This window comes from Onychostoma macrolepis, chromosome 20 (assembly GCF_012432095.1).
Source record: "Onychostoma macrolepis isolate SWU-2019 chromosome 20, ASM1243209v1, whole genome shotgun sequence".
Lineage (NCBI taxonomy): Eukaryota > Metazoa > Chordata > Actinopteri > Cypriniformes > Cyprinidae > Onychostoma > Onychostoma macrolepis.
In genome coordinates, this window is record NC_081174.1 from 3,349,892 (window position 1) to 3,368,401 (window position 18,510).

The window sequence follows — 18,510 nt, forward strand, 5'->3', positions numbered from 1 at the left end:
CAGAAACCTCCTAACTTGACAAAAAATCCTAAAAACTGTCTTAACTTTAGGGCAACCCCACAGCTGTCCTAACTTCAAAATCATTTGAAAGCTAACGGAAAAACTGCTTACAGTTGCGCTGTCCAACAATGGTATGACATTTATTAATAACTGAAAATGAAGAAAGGAGATGTTTAATGGTAGAAAGACTCTTGGAGGACCCTGAAGATGTGTTACATTTTGATGACAAAACACTTATAAAAGTAATTACAGACTGCCGTGCAACAGGAACTGCAGCCAGCATTACAGAGATCAACAAAAGCGTCACAAAGCATTACCAGGTGTAAGTGACTAATGCCTTATGTTTTTTTTGCAAAAGGATTTTCAAAGTGAAGTAGCTTTTGTTTACCTCATCAGCAGCTCATCAGTAACAGACCTGAGAGTGGATTGTCGAACTTCATAATACCATTTAAAATTTCCTAACTAGAGATAAGATATGATTTTGTAAAATAGCATAAGAATCCCAAATCAAGTTAAGATTTGCTTCTGTAATACAAATTTGTGAATCATATCTTAAGTTAAGACCTAAGATAAGAAACTTTCTGTAATATGCCCCCTGGACCACAAAACCAGTCGTAAGGGTCAATATGTTGATTGAGATAAATTGAGATTTATAGATCATCTGAAAGCTGAATAAATGAGCTTTCCATCGATGTATGGTTTGTTAGGATAGGACAGTATGAAAATCAGTATGAAAATTGAAAATCTGGAATCTGAGGGAGCAAAAAAATCTAAATATTGAGAAAATCTCCTTTAAAGTTGTCCAAATGAAGTTCTTAGCAATGCATATTACTAATCAAAAATTAAGTTTTGATACATTTACGGTAGGAAATTTACAAAATATCTTCATGGAACATGATCTTTACTTAATATCCTAATGATTTTTGCATAAAAGACAAATCAATAATTTTGACTCCAACGTATTGTTGGCTATTGCTACAAATATACCTGTGCTGCTTATGACTGGGTTTGTGCTCCAGAGTCACATATGAATACTCTATAGCCCCTTTCACACTGCTTTAGTTCCAGAACTAAAAGTACAGTACTAAAGTACTGGGACGATTTTGCACAAACTATTTCCCAGTACCATTTAAAGGGTTGCATTCACACCGACAGTGGGTACTAAGAAGTGACGTAAGCCGGTCGATAGCGACGTCATTTGTGCACGGCGTTCAACAACGAAAACAAAGAAGAACAACGTTAACAACAGGATGATGGAGGATGCTGTGTTTTTGTTGTGTCTTGCGGGGTTCACAATAATGGACATGGAATGTCGATGTATACGTCAAGCGATTGAAAGATCAGAAAGGAGGACTAAGAAACTCCAATGACAACTGGCAGTGCTACATTTCATTGAGGCTGATAGAAGCACAAAACGGCGTAGACGAAGTCTTCAGGTAAATGCCATTTATAAATGTTGATGCAATGTTTACACAGTATGTGTTTACACAGTGTTTTAAATCATGGCGGGTGAGGGCGTTTTCGTACGCGTTTAGCCAATCAGCGTACACTTACGTCACGATAGTTCCTATGAAACTGTTTTAGACCCTACTCTGAAGTAGGAGCTAATTAGTTCCGGGAACTAAAACAGTTCCTAGTTCCCGCGGTGCGAACACGCCAAAAAGTGGGTAGTTCCACAATTAGTTTGGGTACTATGAAAAGGTTCCTGCGGTGCGAAAGGGCCTTATGTGACACACTTTAGCTTCAGTTTCTCCTTCTACAGTCCTGCTGTAGTCTACTTCTGCTACCCTTCAGAAAACCCACTGTGGACTCAAGGGACAAAAATCAGACTGTAGTGGAATTGATCACTATTGAATGGTTCACATACTAATGCTTTAATTTTTCACAGCTCCAGGTCCCATGATGGTGATTGAGAGACCCTTTATGAATGTGAAGAAATGAATAACCTTAATACAAAGTGACTCTCTAGCAATCAGTCAAAGTTGCAGTTCATGTAAATGACTCTCACATGTGAAAGGACGGTGGCAGGAGCGTTAGAGGTGACTGCGGTAAGTCATAAGACACACACACAAACCACGTGGGGTACAGCCTTCCCTTCAGCAGACCACCACAGCCAGACAGCGACAAGAGCAGGGAGGAAAAAATAAGCGGTAAGACATTAGGGCTTGCGCTGTGGTTAGACTGCAGGAATTTCAAGCGGTGAGATGATTTTGTACGAGTCATTAAATCACACACGGCATGTCACTTTCATGTAATGCTCACAGTGACACTCTCATGCCCCTGAAATTTCTGAAATTTCCCATTGTAGTTGAGGAGTGAGGCATACTGTCATTAATTCACACTTTGCTGCTGTTAGAAAGCCATGGACAGCTTGAAATGAGATGGTACTGATGGTACTCGAAATCTCTCTCCTCACTGAGAGTCTCTGGCTCTCATTCATCACCAAAATAAAAATAAGGAACAAAAATAAATAATCAGTTTTATAGTCATTGAGCACTCATCCTATGGCATAATAATCTGAGATGAATGTCGGTGAGGGAGAATGACGGTGATATGGTGTGAGATGGCAGATGGCTCTAGTACATACACGAAACAGATGAGGCCACCAAAAAAGGAATACATATAACATGGCTACATTTTTAACATACAAAATATAACAGTTTTTTGTTATAGCTACATTGCAAACAGGTGGTAATAAAATTACAGTTACATCCGAAGAGTATTTTTGTGATTATTTTGAATTTTAATGTCATTTAATATTAAAGGGATAGTTCACCCAAAAATGAAAATCGTGTCATCATTTACTCCCCCTCAAGTAGTTCCAAACCTGGGTGAATTATCCCTTTAATGTAAACTTTGGGAATTTTGTCATGCAAATACAAAGACAAATACAAATTTTACTTAGAGCTGTAAATAAGGACACAACATTAAGTGCAATGCAAGTTATGTGTCTACAAGAAACAAAATTTCTATTGGCTTCAAAGCATTCAACATCTAATCTGAAAATACATCTTGAGGTCAGCTGTTCATGATCTTTGAAAACCAAGGCTGCTAACTCTGATGCAACTAACACTGTTCTCACGCTCTCACATGAGAACATTTTCTCATGCAGTGCCAGTGATGCTTGTCTGTATGTGTTCCTGTTTATTTTAATGTTTATAACATATACAGTGTAGTTAAGCAATATCAGATGAAGAAAAAGAGTGCTGTCTGCAAATGCGCACGGCATTGAGTTAATATTCAATTTTAGACATGAAACTTAGTTTTAGCTTTATATTTAAAAGCATAAGTTTTCCTCCATCATTCATATTTATAAAATGATATGTTTTGAAAATGATAAATAAAACACTAATCTAACATTATTATATAATTGCATTATTAACACCTATAACATTACTAGTGCAAGTATAATTGGTTTATATGCATTCATGCCACCTCATTAAACACTGTGTGTGTATATATTCCGGTTAGGGAGAGTACGTGATTGTGAATCAGTTTCTCCTGCTTTGGTGCAAATGAACATGACAACAGGTGCACTGGAGAGAAAACAGCCAGACAACCTCTGAAAAGGGGAATGGTTTGCTGCTGGTGGCCACAGACAATTGCTCTCTCCTTATCCTTATCCACAGATAGCTGCTCTCTCCTTGTGCTTGTTATGCAGGATTCTGTATCTGTTATCTTCAGATGTCTGTATCAGTGAGGAACTACATTACCCATAATCCTGAAGAGATATTCACCAATCAGAGGTGTCTCTGTTACCACAGAAACAGAGATTAGCAGCAACAAGCATGAAATGCTGTGAATGACCGCAACCCTATACTCAGACTATATACAGTATTTGTAACAGTAAACTTAACATTTAATTAGAAATTGGAACAGTAAACTTCTAATGTTTTTATATTTACAATCAGTCTCTATAAGGCAACAGTTTCATACTGAACTGTCATATCTAGTCAAATAACATTATTTGCAGTACTTAGGATTGTAGTGCATTCTCTCAAAAAGGAATTTAAAGTACATTTGTCTTATTTCTTATTTGTCTTATTAATATACATATGCTGATTTTTTAGTTTGTAATGTTATTATTCTCAGCCCTGGTTGGTTTGAATTAGAACTGAAATCTCTATAAAGAAACTAAAATGACTTTTGTTCTGAAAAGGTGTTTCTCACTGTATCCTTAATGATTTAACTGCAAAACAGTGACTCCTAAATACAGAACTTGATCTGATTTGACTTGACATGATTTAAAGTGACCTGACATGACAGAAACCCTGTAACTTGAGGCTCGGCATTACTTGATGATTTAGATTTGTTGTGAAACTTAGTAAAGTTTTAGGATACAGCATTAAGTTGTCACATGTTGGTTTCTGTTTAGTTCCTGTCTGGCCTTATTTGGTTTTTCTCCTGTCCTCATTATCAGTTAGTCACCTGTTCCTTGTTAATTTACTCGTTAGTCCCTCGTTTGGTTAGTATTTATAGCCCTGTCTTTCCCGTTTCTTTGTCCTGTATTATCTTGAGTGAATGTGTTTCTGGCTGTACGGTCTCCTAGTGATTCTCCTGTCCTTTGAGTTTAAGTTGGAATTAAAGACTGTCTATTGGAGTTCTCCAGCGTCGTGCACTTCTCTACAGCCACCCACCGTTACACAAGTGAAGTGCTTTGTAATTTTCAGTGCAGATTAAAGTTGTAATATAATATTACAAGTGATGGAGTGAGGTAATTAGCAAAATTATTCTTCTAAACGTATCATTAGTTCATTGTTATTATCTCGCTGTCATATTTTCCTCAACATGACATTTTAGGCTAGTTATCATTTAATGATCATCGTGATCATGATTTTCACTGAAATAATAATAATAATAAAAAATCAGTAAAGAAGGTTTCTTTCTATTGACTAAGGAAGTAAGCGGGAGAAATGTTCACACGTGCAGAGCAGAACTGCCAGAGGTGTGTTATCATCTGATTCCCTTGTCCTTTATTTATGTATGTTTTCTCTATATGTGCTGAAATCTCTCCAGGGCCAAAACTGAGAGCGACCCTTCTGTCCTTGTCAGTATGTTTGGATCAGAGGACGTTTGACCAAACCCTAGGCTGGACTGTCACGCTGCAAACCTTTGAAGAGGCCTGGCATGCTGGGAGAAACAGTACTAGTGTTAATCTCTGAAGAACATCTTTCCCCACAAACTCGTTACCTCACAGTTTAATGCACTGCTATCAAGCAGTCATAATATCTCAGCCAAAAAGCACAAAAGTAGAGAGGCAAAGCCTTGTAGTGATTCTTATTAAAACGCAGAAGTGACATGCATGGAGGAGCCCGTGATAAAATCCTGTCAAATGAAAAAGTAATAACAATAAATCCATGCCAAAGCAGAACCGATCTGAAAGATTCCTGCTGGAGAGAAACACTTGCTTAGATCATAGTTGCGCAGCACATAACGACTTCTGAAGAACGAACTTCCCTTACAGATTGACCAGTACATTTCCTCGTAACGTCACAGCTCACGATAGTCACTACTGCGATGATGTCTTTAGCTGATCAGCACATGACACATAAATAAATATTAAATATAATATAATGAAATCAAATTAAAAAACAAATAATCAGAATAAACCGATACGACTGCACTGCAGAAAATTTCTCATCCAAAATGCACTACAACACTTCATACATGTCTTAAATCAACTCATTCTTCATAACACAAGCAAAGATTGTCACCCAACAACCATTTTTTGTCATTGACCCCAAAAAACACTAACAACCAGTTCTCAGTGTTTCTTTACAAAACAAGACAGAGCCCTCCCTATAGTGTTGAATTCACTGCGGTGTATATTACAAGAAGGAATCAAATATGATGCAATATGCTTCCATATGTTTTATGTCATTTTTTGGCACTGAGTGGTTCTAAAATACATGAATGTGTGTATACAGCATCCACTGACACAGATACAGTGGCAGTGCTAATCAACAGGCATTCAGGAGGGACATCTGATCATGTGGACGGTGGTCATAAACCTTCCATCTCTATGAGGAAAATAATTCCTCTGTGGTGTTGAGGAAAGGAGAAACTGTGACAGCAAAGGAGTAGTGAATGCCACAGTGTCCCATACAGTAATAAATGTTGGCCCACCGCATCCCTTTCCTCACCTGACACAACTCTTCCATAGAGCTCATCCAGGAATGAAATGAGACGCTCAGTGTTGTATGGCCCAATTAGCGGTCAGTGTAACAGCGGTCCATCAGCGGATACTGCTGTACATATCATGATGTTGGCACCCCTCTGGCACGACATGTCCACTGTGGCTCTTTTCCCAATTATACTCCTTCCTCGCTGCTGTGTTTTGGCCTAGCTGAAACCATCCTTTTCCACAAAGATGAATATGTGGGTGTTTTGCCTGACTCTCTAAAATAAATCCACAAGTCAGCAGAAGAGGCAGGCTATTACGGTAGTTTAAATTATACCTAAAATCAAGACTTTGTGCACCTCTGCCCTGTTTCTGTATTTTATACTCCTCTTACCTGGACGTATTGGCTCCTGAGTCGCTCCACTCGTTCAGAGTTCATCTCAAAGGGAATAAGAGTGCAACTGCTTCATCCTGACTTGATCTGACTGACTGACTTTTTCTCAGGAATCTAGAGGGAGTTGTTATGCTTTCAGTTCACTGTTCACTGTTCACTGTTGTTGATCTAAAATGAACCAACACTCAACACTGGATTTCTTAGTTGTGGTCTGAAAGATACAATTCTGATATTGACTGGCACCATCAGATAACAAAACCGAACAAAACCTGAACTGAATTAAGCTGCATGTTGGACCATCGACTTCTGTAGATCTGCTTTACAGCTGAATCAGATCTAGCAACTACCACACTGGTATTGAACTGAACTGAATCAAAAGTAAACTGTTAAACTAGTTTGAAATTGATCTGAATGCTGTTATTGATTTGAACTGAACCAACACTGAACTGACTTGATCTGAATAATGACACTACTGTCTTTTAGAGCTGCTTTACAGCACAACTGTCTCCATAGCTCAGTTTCCATAATCAATTCAGATGTTCTCCTGTTTATCTCTGTGAAGCTGCTTTGACACAATCTGTATTGTATAAACCGCTATCGAGACCGAGCGCATTTAGTCCATGCTCACACCGGGGGGAAACAATCCAACGCTCTCCATTGACTTTGTATTGTGGGAAGCTGCTTGCTTGTCATTTCTGACTTAAAATGTAATTTTTTAATTTAAATAGTGTTTTTCTGTTTGCATGTGTTTTTTTCATTTGCAGCGCGTTGAGCTCTCTCGGCCACTGTACAAAAGTCCAAACTGAGAAAAAATATGCAATTTGCTGCGGATGCTGATATTTATATAATGAATAATGAATTTATATAATATTATAAAATGTAAATCAATGAGATCTTCATAACAGTACAGCAGGTACTGACATAAAATTACTTAAATATCAGTCATCACTCTATAATCATTGTAAAAGTTTTTAAATTCCTTGTTTTTATTATTGTGATTATTTTTTATGATTATTTTAATTCCTTTTATGTAAAGCACTTTGAATTACCATTGTGTATGAAATGTGCTTTATACTGTAAATAAACTTGCCTTGTATCACGAATCCGGTTCGTGGTCTTCCGTCCACTCGCCACCAGAGGTCACTCGCTTACCACATTGACTCTTGCACTACACTAACTGTTGCACGTCACCCCCGGACTGCATTTCCCAACAGTCATTGCACTAAGTACACACAGCTGTCTCAATCACACGCGCACACCTGAGAACTATCACACACCTTACATAAGCCATGGACTTCTTCTCTTTCACTGCTGAGTATTGTATAGCGTATATCACTCTCCTAGCGATAGCTACTCTACGAAGCTCACTTAGTTGTCATAGTCTTGCCTTGCCTGTTTTCACGTGTTTTGATGTTTGTCCGTGTTTCCTGGATTAACCCTTTGCCTTGCCGTTCGGACTCTGTTTGCACCTCGCTTGGACTATTGCTCATGTGCCTGGATTATGTCTCTGCCTTGCCCTGTTGGATATTGTTCACCGATCGACGACCCACGCATGCTCTCCGAATACTCTTGTGTCTTGCCCTCGTCATATCTGTTTATTGATGTTTGACCCTGCCTGTGTTTGACTATGTTTCTGAATAAAAGCTTGCACATGGATCTGTATGCCTCATGTCTCGTCGGCTCCGTTACACCTTGCCTATATCTCAAATAATATGTCTTAGTAGGATGAGATTTAATCCAAACATATAATGCAATGCAATCCAATGATGATTTAGAGATGAACAAACAAACGTTCCTCAAATGCCTGATGATAAGATTTAAGACTCACTGATTTTTCTAAACAATGATTCATAGACAATCAAGTAAAGCCTAGCTGCTTCAGTCCAGTAAGTGTTAAGTGTTTATCAAAAGGCAAAAAGACATGTGAAGCACGAGCTGAAGGTGGACGTTGGGACACTTATACTAAAAAACATTTTACTTGCTAAAAGAATCAATCAGACGACAGAAGATGTAGTAGATTGTGAGCAACAGGTTTTGATTATTTAGGGACCTTAGAAATTTGCGTAACACATATGATACAACAGCTTGATAGAGTATATATTCCCTGCACGTACTCTTGTCTGGGAATCACTGCACTGAGGGGTTAAATATGAGAGCTGACTGCATTCAGAGTGATGCAGCGACAACACTAAACACTCCTGACGGAAACAGACCCACAGACCCGCTCTTCTGAGGGTCTCTGAGTGGCGAGGGCATTCGTCTTTGACTCTCGGGTCCCACAGTAATGAAGCTGGGTTTCAAAGGGGCCAGAGAAGCTGGCAGAGACACAGGAATTGCCAGAGTGGAGCAATGACGCTCAAGACAGCAATTACAGCAAACCACCAGATGTTGTGTAACTATTACATGTTGCAGACCTCGCAAACTCAAGGAATCAGCATCCTAATTCTGGCAGACACTTCAGAGCACTGGTGCCGGAGCTCAACACCCTTACAGTCTGCTCAAACAAACCTTCATTTCCCTCAACGCTGGCTAGAAATGAAAAGAAAAAAATTTCTCAAAGAGGCTCTAAATTGCACTGTTTGAAGTCATGTAACTTCTCTTTTATTCCAGAATTACATAAATGGTTATTGAATGAATGACTGAATGCCAGTGTTATTTTTATTTATTTATTTATTTTAAATGACTGATTGGCAGTAAAAAGCTCTTCTTGTGGACTGCACTTTAACAGAATAAATCACACTGTCCGTCAGGATTGTGCAGAGATGTCATGAGATTTTTTTATGTCTGATTCAGCGTGCTTAAAGGTGCCGTAAGTGATTTGAGCATTTTGATAACTTGATAGTGTCAGCTGAAATTGTCTCTTATTTCTTTAGAATAACTTGCACTGATGAATCATTCAGAGTAAATAAGAGAATCAAAGACCTCAAAAAGACCTGTCCTGCTTTGCTGCACCAAGATCCAACTCTTTTTTTCAATCTCTTTCAGATCTCCCAGAATATAAGTCACCTCAGGATCCGGTCAAGATCAGAATGGCACCTGCAGTAGCAGGTTTAATTATAAATGCTGGATGTATTGAGACAGGAGACTGGATATGATCAGACCTTACCGAGACGTGTCAGATCAGATCTCAGTAGATGGTCTGACTGACAGTCTTTGAGCTCTGACCTCTCTCTCTCGCCGGTTATTTACATTTACATTTAGTCATTTAGCAGACGCTTTTATCCAAAGCGACTTACAATTGGGGAATACATAGAGCGATTAATCTTGAAGAGGCAATCAGACATACGAAGTGCTTGCAACACCAAGTCTCAGGCATTGTTCAAATAAATACAAACTACCAAAGGAAGGAATAAGTAAAGATAATTTTTTTTTTTTTTTTATTTATTTTTTTTTTAAGTTTAGGATGAAGTCAAGTGCTGTCGAAAGAGATGAGTTTTCAGTTGTTGCTTGAAGATTGACAGGGATCCAGCATTCCGGATAGAGGTGGGAAGATCGTTCCACCAGCCAGGAATGGTGAATGAGAATGATCTAGAGAGTGATTTTGCGCCTCTCTGTGATGGTATCACGAGGCGTCGCTCACTAGCAGATCTCAGATTTCTGGAGGGGATGTAGTTTGTTAATAGAGAGTGCAAGTAAACGGGTGCTGAGCCAGTGGTTGTTCTATATGCAAGCATCAGTGTCTTGAACTTGATGCAAGCCGTGATTGGTAGCCAGTGCAGGGAGATAAAGAGAGGTGTAACATGGGCTCTTTTGGGCTCGTTGAAGACCAGTCGCCGCTGCATTCTGAATCATTTGTAGAGGTTTGACTGTGTTAGACGGAAGTCCAGCCAGAAGAGCATTGCAATAGTCCAGCCTAGAAATGACAAGGGCCTGGACAAGAAGTTGTGCAGCATGCTCTGTCAGAAAGGGCCTGATCTTTCTGATGTTATATAGTGCAAACCTGCAAGATCGAGCAGTTTTTGTAATGTGGTCTTTGAAGGTCAGCTGATCATCAAAGATTACACCAAGATTTCTGACCGAAGTTGATGGGGTTATTGTTGATGAACCTAACTGGATCGTGAAGTCATGCTGTAGAGTCGGAGTGGCAGGGAGGACAAGAAGCTCAGTCTTTGCCAGGTTGAGCTGCAGGTGATGTTCTTTCATCCATGCCGAGATGTCCGCCAGGCAACCTGAGATCCTTGCAGCTACCGTTGGATCATCTGGTTGAAAAGAGAGATAGAGCTGTGTGTCATCAGCGTAGCAATGGTATGAGAATCCATGTGCCTGTATGATGGGACCCAGTGATGTAGTGTATGTGGAGAAGAGGAGGGGTCCAAGAACTGATCCCTGAGGAACCCCAGTGACCAGTTGATGTGCTTTGGATACCTCACCTCCCCAGGCCACCCTGAAAGACCTACCAGTGAGATAGGATTCAAACCAGCGAAGTGGAATGCCAGAGATGCCCAGTGATGAGAGGGTGGACAGGAGTATCTGATGATTGACAGTGTCAAAAGCGGCAGATAGGTCCAGCAGAATGAGGACTGATGATTTGGAATGGGCTTTTGCAATTCGCAGGGCTTCAGTGACCGAGAGAAGCGCAGTCTCAGTTGAATGGCCCCTCCTGAAACCTGACTGTTTAGCATCCAGTTTGTCGTTCTGTGAAAGAAACAGTGAGACTTGGTTGAAGACAACTCGTTCAAGTGTTTTCGCTATGAACGGAAGGAGAGAGACAGGTCTGTAGTTTTCTATAAGAGAAGTGTTTAATGTAGGTTTTTTGAGCAGTGGGGTTACCCGAGCCTGCTTGAACGCAATGGGGAAGTTACCTGTGAGTAGGGATGTGTTGATGATGTGTGTGAGTGCAGGTAAGAGTGTGGGTGAGATTGCTTGGAGAAGGTGTGAGGGGATTGGGTCAAGAGGACATGTTGTAGGATGGTTGGAGAGGAGAAGCTTGGATACTTCAGCTTCAGTGAGTGGACAGAAAGAAAAGATGGGAGTTTTAGCAGTGGATGTGGTAGGGTGAGGGTCCTGTGTGCGTGGAGGTGAAAACTGACCACTGATTGATCTAGTTTTGTCTGTAAAGAAAGTGGCAAAGTCATCAGCTGTAATAGAGGTGGTGGGAGGAGGTGGAGGGGGACAGAGGAGGGAATTAAATGTTCTGAAGAGATTACGCATGTCTGGAGCGCTGTCGATCTTGTTGCGGAAATGTGAGGATTTGGCAGTGTGGACTTTAGCAGAGAAGGATGTGAGCATAGACTGGTACCTACTGAGGTCCGACAGATCGTTTGATTTGCGCCATTTTCTCTCTGCCGCTCTGAGTGTAGTCCGATGTTCACGAAGAACCTCGGATAACCAGGGGTTGGAAGGAGCAGCCCGTGCTGGCCTAGAGGAGAGAGGACAAATGTCGTCAAGACAAGAGGTTAAGGTAGAGCATAAAGTCTCAGTAGCTGCGTTTACATCCAGAGATGAGAAATGGGTGGGTGAAGGAAGAGGAGGATACTACAGAGGAGAGATGGGAAGGAGAAAGGGAGCGCAGGTTTCGTCTAAAAGTAACTGGTAGGGGTTGGTGGCACAGGAGAAGCAAAGTGTAATGTAAATGTAATGAAGAAATGGTCCAAGTATGTAGCGGTTGTACCAGAATGTTATCTGCAGTACAATTGCGTGTGTAAATTAAGTCAAGTTGGTTGCCTGATTTGTGCGTGCTAGTAGTGGTAAGGCGTTTGAGATCAAACGAAGCTAGGAGTGCATGGAAGTCTGTAGCATAAGGCTTGTCTAGGTGAATGTTGAAATCACCAAAGACTAGGAGTGGAGTGCCATCCTCCACGAAGAGGACAGCAGCCCGTCCAGCTCCTCTAGGAAGGTGGCTAGAATTTGGCTAGGGGACGGTAAATGACCACAATCTGGAGTTTTATCGAGCTGATACAGTAATGGCATGAGATTCAAATGAGTTGTAATTGCATAGGGAAGAGCGGGTTGAGTATTTCCAATTGTTAGAAATGAGCAGACCAGTGCCTCCACCCCGGCCAACTTGCCGGGGGGTGTGAGAGAAAGAGAGATTAGTAGAGAGAGCAGCTGGGGTTGCTGAGTCTTCTGGACGAATCCAGGTCTCAGTCAAGCCCAAGATGCTGAGAGTGGATTTTAAAGAAAAAGCAGAAATGAAGTCAGCTTTGTTGACAGCTGACTGACAATTCCAGAGACCCACAGAGAAGGAAAGAGGTGTAGTGAAGGAGGTAGAGATAAGGCGCAGGTTAGCAGGATTACGTTGCCGTCTGCGTGGGACGTTAGAGCGTGGTTGAGAGAGAACCGGAATAGTTTGGAAACACATGATAGAGGTGGCAGGAAAGAGTGTGTAAGGGAAGGGGGAAAAAAGAAAAGATACTTAAGTGTGTCGCTCGGTGTCGTTGCTCGGTTAAAGTCGCGCAGGAAAAGTCGATGGTCTTTACCCTCGTCGGTCTTCACACGAGGAGGCTGAACGCTTCCGCTGATGCTTCCGCGTCAGCGCTCGGACCTCTGATAAATACAGCCTAACACACTACCGTGAAAACAGCTGTGGCCGGCTTCTGATTGGCCCAGCCAATAGCCTTGTGCAAATAACTCAAGACGAAACTAACACTTCGCTTGCAAGGAGCAATGAAAATGATCCAGGTTCCTTCTTAGCCGAGGTGCAAATTATTATAATTAACAGAAAGTGCAATCAAACAACGAAACCTCAACGAAAATGCAGAATAGAAATAGAAGGGAAACGAAAGTATTCCTTCCCAACAGCAAGTAAATAATTTAAACAACAGATCTATGACTAAGTATCGCAACACTTACGAGCTGCTGTCCGTCTCTTCTGGTGAATATTCGGCTTCTCCCAACTTGTAATAGCGAACAGGCAGTTTAAATACTTTTACAGTCGCTGTGGCCGGCTTCTGATTGGCCCAGCCAATAGCCTTGTGCAAATAACTCAAGACGAAACTAACACTTCGCTTGCAAGGAGCAATGAAAATGATCCAGGTTCCTTCTTAGCCGAGGTGCAAATTATTATGACTCCAATTATTATGATTGACAGAAAGACTTCAGACGCCCTCTATAGACAGACAATCTGAGCTAAATGAGTCTCTGGAGTCTTTGGCTCTCAACCCAAATATGGAGCCAGTGGCAAGTGGATGCCAGTATCATCAAATGCCATTGGTGCTCAAGAATCTCGTGAACAAACTCCATCATTGAAATCCCACACATTAGATTTGAAGAAAAGATTGTCAGTGAATGATGACTTTAATTTTAGCCTGTTTATCACATGACTTCAGAAGACTTGAAATATAACACAAATAGAAGAGACTACTGTTAACAAGCCTTTATGATGCTTTTAGTCCTTTTATGAACGCACATTTAAAGTGCCGTGGACTATCTGCTCTGCAGACTGAAGCTGCATTTTGCTGCATATTTGCTGATTTTCAGGTGAGATTTGTGCTCCAGACAGATATTTCACAGAATATTACAGTCTGACTACTTGCAGTTGTTCTTGCAAAACACAATACCATGAACTTCAAAACCTTTGGTAACACAGTCTGGTAATGTCTGTGGGGCGTATTTGTTCTCATGTCTTACGATGATTCTCATTGGTTTTCTTGGGAAATGTTAAGGTTGTTTTAATTATTTCCTTCAAAGTCAAACCATAAATGCAGTAACGAGCCGAGCACAGATCAATATCATACCATATGGGCCTCATCAGATCGTTTCCTAATGAGAGCTGTGGAGCGTTTATTAACATATGGCGACTTCCTAAATCAAATCCCTTTTCCGAGGTCAAATTTTGAGCCTGGAGATTTTGTGTCTTTTTGGAAAGTCATTGTGTCTTCAGTCAGTTGGAGTCCAGACCTCCAGCACAGTAAAGCCCACCAATATTCAACCCATCTGTCCAATATCTAGAACATTAAATTAGCCTCAAACACTGTAACCTAATCGGGAATTGAGTGATACTCAAATGAAATATTCTCAACATGAAGTCACACCGTGAGGACTGGGAGTGAAAACCCTGTCCTTCATCAAAGTCAAGGCTATTTTTTCCATATTAAAACTTAACAGTGGTGACAATGATATTGATTGCGACCTTTGAAGTACAGTAATTATAAAGTGTGCTTCAAAAGCTCAAAAAGCACGGCTCCCTCTGGGTTTGGGCCGCTTGTCATGTTTGAATCAGAATTCCAGCCAGGAGTGAAAGGATGATAAATGCTTTTGGTTTTGTATTCATGCAGTTTGTTTAATTCCTCTTTCTGATGGAATATTACTCCTCAGGCTAATCAGAGAAAACTCCTGCATGGGGATTTATAAATTTAAATAAAACAGTGTTCCTGTAAAAGCTCTACTACAGTACAGTTCGGCGTCTGAGCCCAATTCACATTTAACCCATTTAACCACAGAGCCAAACCACTCAGATATTTATTGAGTACACGGTATTATTAGGTATTGGGTACAACACACAAATGATCCTGAACAACCCATTAAAAAAAAGACACAAACCAACAACACATCCAACCCTCCACTCCACAGTACCAAATGTATGCCATAAATAAAATAAGACAAGAGCTTGCCCAGTAATTTTTAAACAAGTCCTGATGTTTCTTCCTGTTAGATTTATTTAAGTTGAAGGTCGACTCATTTCAGACTCACAGTAGAGGAGTGTGGCAAAACAAACTATTGCTTTTGTCTTGTGACCATGTAAACGTATATAAAGGGCTCATCAGTTGCTGGTGGCATGACAAAAGAGAGCAGCACTGATAAAATGCTTTGCTGCGTCTTCTGACAAAAGAGAAGTCTTATTTAAACAGCTGCAGTTTATAGATGCTCCTCTTTTTAGAATATGGCAGACTGAAATAAGGGCTGGCCGATATGGCCAAAAACATTATCACAATATTTTTTTTTTATATCAATAATTATCATCATAAATGACACAATTTTCACATTTCTTTCAAGTTTAAAGGCAGATTTTTGCTCCAAAGTTAAAGTTGTAGAAACCAGACCAGAACATGACAAACGCTTTATGTTATTGATTTTTTTTTTTTTACACTTTTCCTTAACAAAATAAATATCTTGATAGAAAATTTGATTTCTTGGTTTCTGCATGTTCTAATGAGTATAATATTGTTTCAAATCAAGAAACAGGTTTGTGTTGCCTGGCAATATTAATAATATTATAATTTTTTTGTCTCTTAAAAATGCATATTTGATAGTAGTAGTAGCTTGAGTTAGGATGCAGACATAATTTTATGTTCATAATCAAAATCAGTAACATCTGTAAAAATTGTATAGCAATTTTTATATGGTGAAATTGGACTATTCTGATTGTTTAAGTTTTATTCAAATTAATCACGGGTCATCCATAGTAGCACACATTTAGATCATGATAACCACAGTTAAAACCACACACATATACCTCAATAAATAAAAATACCTTACAAAAAATACTGTAATTATATGCCATTACTCCTTTAATAGTATAATAAAATTTGACACGAATACCCACATTTCTGACACAATACCATGGTGCAGTAGTGTTAAATGATGGCAATTTGTAGACTGAAAATTATTTTCACTTGCGCACAGAGTTTCTGTTCCTGCGGTTCAGTGGTAGAGCATCGCGTTAGCAGCGCAAAAGGTTGTGGGTTCAATTCCCAGGGAACACACATACTGATAAAACTAATGTATAGCCTGAATAAAAGCGTCTGCTAAATGCATAAATGTAAATGTTGTCAGTGCTGTTTTGTCTGCTCTAAACTACTTTATATCAGAGTTATTTGTGTTCCTCGCTGAACTCAAGCGCTTCACACTGGATCTCACAGCTCTGTTTAGTGTCGCGTGACCGAGACTCGTCAGCGAGTCACACATCTGCTCTCCTGAAGCTCGCAACCGCTGCGCTGTCGTTTGAACTCTGAGCCGAGCGATAAACGCTCCGTGTGTCATGCTGTTTCTTTCTGCTCCTGGTGCATAAACATTATATCGAACATTTACTGAACTCTTCATATCGTTTTATCGAGGAAAATTATATCACGATAATTATCGCTATCGATTTATCGCTCTAACTGAAATACAATCAGCAATGCTAGTTTTCTCATTTTATTTCTCAGTCCAGATTGAAATCAATTTGGCAATATTTTGTCTAGTTAAAACAGAAAATTAAAATAATAACCTTCAAAATAGAAAGGGGAAACAAATGACAAAAACACAACAAAATTACTAAAAACTTCAAACGGAGAAAAATATTGAAAATGAATTCAAAATAAAAAGTATAAAAGTATTGAGCTATGGTTTCACTGAGAGCAGCAGGTTTTTCGTTTGGTGAACTGAACTAAATCAGCGGTACTTGAAGACATGAAGGGGGAGGAAAGAGACAAATGTCCCTCCTTTCTCTCCCTGACTATTATCTCAAGAGCTTAATGATGAGCTTTAATTTATCAAAAACACATCAACACTGAGCTGACATCAAAGGTCAAAGAAATAACAAGAAGTTCATCATGTAGTGCGATAATTGATGTGGGTGCGAAGATCCTCTCAAAATGAAAAATGAAGTTCACTGGCGTTTCACTAAGATGCTCACTGTTGCTAACTCAGACGTGCTTTACAGATTTCTGTGGATTTTCAGTAAATTGTGCTCGGTGGTACAAATTGTTTTTAAAAAAAAGAGTGAACACAATTGTTCCTGATTTTTCTACAACTATAATTCTGTTGTAGACTACAGACCAATGAATCCAAGCAGTGCACTTTTTTAGGATGAAGCAATTTAGCAGGTCAGCTGTCAGACACGTATGGAATATACGGATTCATACGGACTATATAATCTCTATAATCATTTTTTCATCCATTGACAGTCCATGCAATCAATATTTTCAAGTTTCAAACAGCAGCAGCAGTTTAATCTAAGTCTTCGGAAGAAACAGATAATTGAACACACATCCAGGTAAACAGTGTTTGCTTAACATGCAAGATCCAATGAATAAGCCAATAATAATTTACTGATGGGTGCCAGTCATGCTGTTCATTATGGAACTACTACATCTACAGCACAACTGGATCCTAGTTCTGTATGTTTGATTCATACAGTGTGATTCATTCAGTCTGATTGATTTCATACTTTCCTAAGCATTCCACTAATAGTCACATTGTTTACTTTGATGATCTTTATATGTCACCTCTGTAGTATAATGAAGTTCTATCAGCTGAAACGATTAAGTTTAGCAATGACAAGCTCACCGCTCTTACTTTTTCCCAAGTTACTCGCATGTTTCAGAGCGCTCCACCAGAGCCCTGCGGTTGTGCCCTCGGGATCCGTCTGCATCTCGGCTTTGTTATTTTTATGTTCTGTACGAAAGGAAGTGGGCAGAACGAATAAACTGAAAAGCTTCTTCCTGTCACTGCACTTCACTCTGAGCGCAGTATGAGTCAGAAGAGAGAGAGACAAACAAAAGAGAGCTGTTAATCCGGTTTCTCTCTTTCTATCTGCACTCTGTTCTTTCAGCGTCTGTAATTCAGTGTGTTGGATACAAGGTCATTTCTTTCAGCTTTTGATGGCTCACTAAATGACCTTTGCTTTAACGGCAGTGACTCACTTGTAAGGGTGTCTTGTCAGCGGCGTACTCTTGATTCTAACATTCTTGCGTTTGACTTCGGTTTAACCCACAGAGATGGCAGCTTTCACTGGTAATGTCATGTATCACCACACGTATGTCACTTAAGATCATCATCAAAGAAGTTCCTCAGATCCCTCTGTACTCGAGCTGTCAGAACACAGATGTATCTCAGGTGTGTCACATGTATCAGACTTCACACGATCACGAACAGGCAGTGTTTTGTCCATAAAGTCTATTCACAAGAGTGCGATGCTTTTCAAATTAGAAAACACCTACATTATATCAAGCATGATGCCATGTTTTACACTTTCTAGGGGCAAACAAACTAAGAAGGTTCATCAAAGCAAACTTCGTTCTGGTTCAGTGTTTGCTATTAGCTGGTTCTCTGTGGCGCGCTATCAGAGTACCTC

The 18,510-nt window shown here is 39.9% G+C and overlaps 1 protein-coding gene across 3 annotated transcripts in view; it reads right to left on the bottom strand.

Moving 5' to 3' along the window:
• LOC131527515 (5-hydroxytryptamine receptor 1E) overlaps positions 1-17,813 on the bottom strand; it is a 98,896-nt gene extending 81,083 nt beyond the window's left edge. Inside the window, exons 1-2 of one of the 3 annotated variants that reach the window (XM_058756664.1) lie at positions 17,724-17,813; positions 8,605-11,874 (exon numbers count right to left, since the gene is read on the bottom strand). In XM_058756664.1, coding sequence (XP_058612647.1) covers positions 10,176-11,744 — 1,569 coding nt within the window. In that variant the 5' untranslated portion in view covers positions 11,745-11,874; positions 17,724-17,813 and the 3' untranslated portion in view covers positions 8,605-10,175. Of the gene's footprint in view, positions 1-8,604; positions 11,875-17,723 lie in introns of those variants that run through there. The other 2 variants (XM_058756667.1, XM_058756669.1) reach the window with 2 other exon arrangements.
• Between the last annotated feature and the right edge of the window lie 697 nt (positions 17,814-18,510).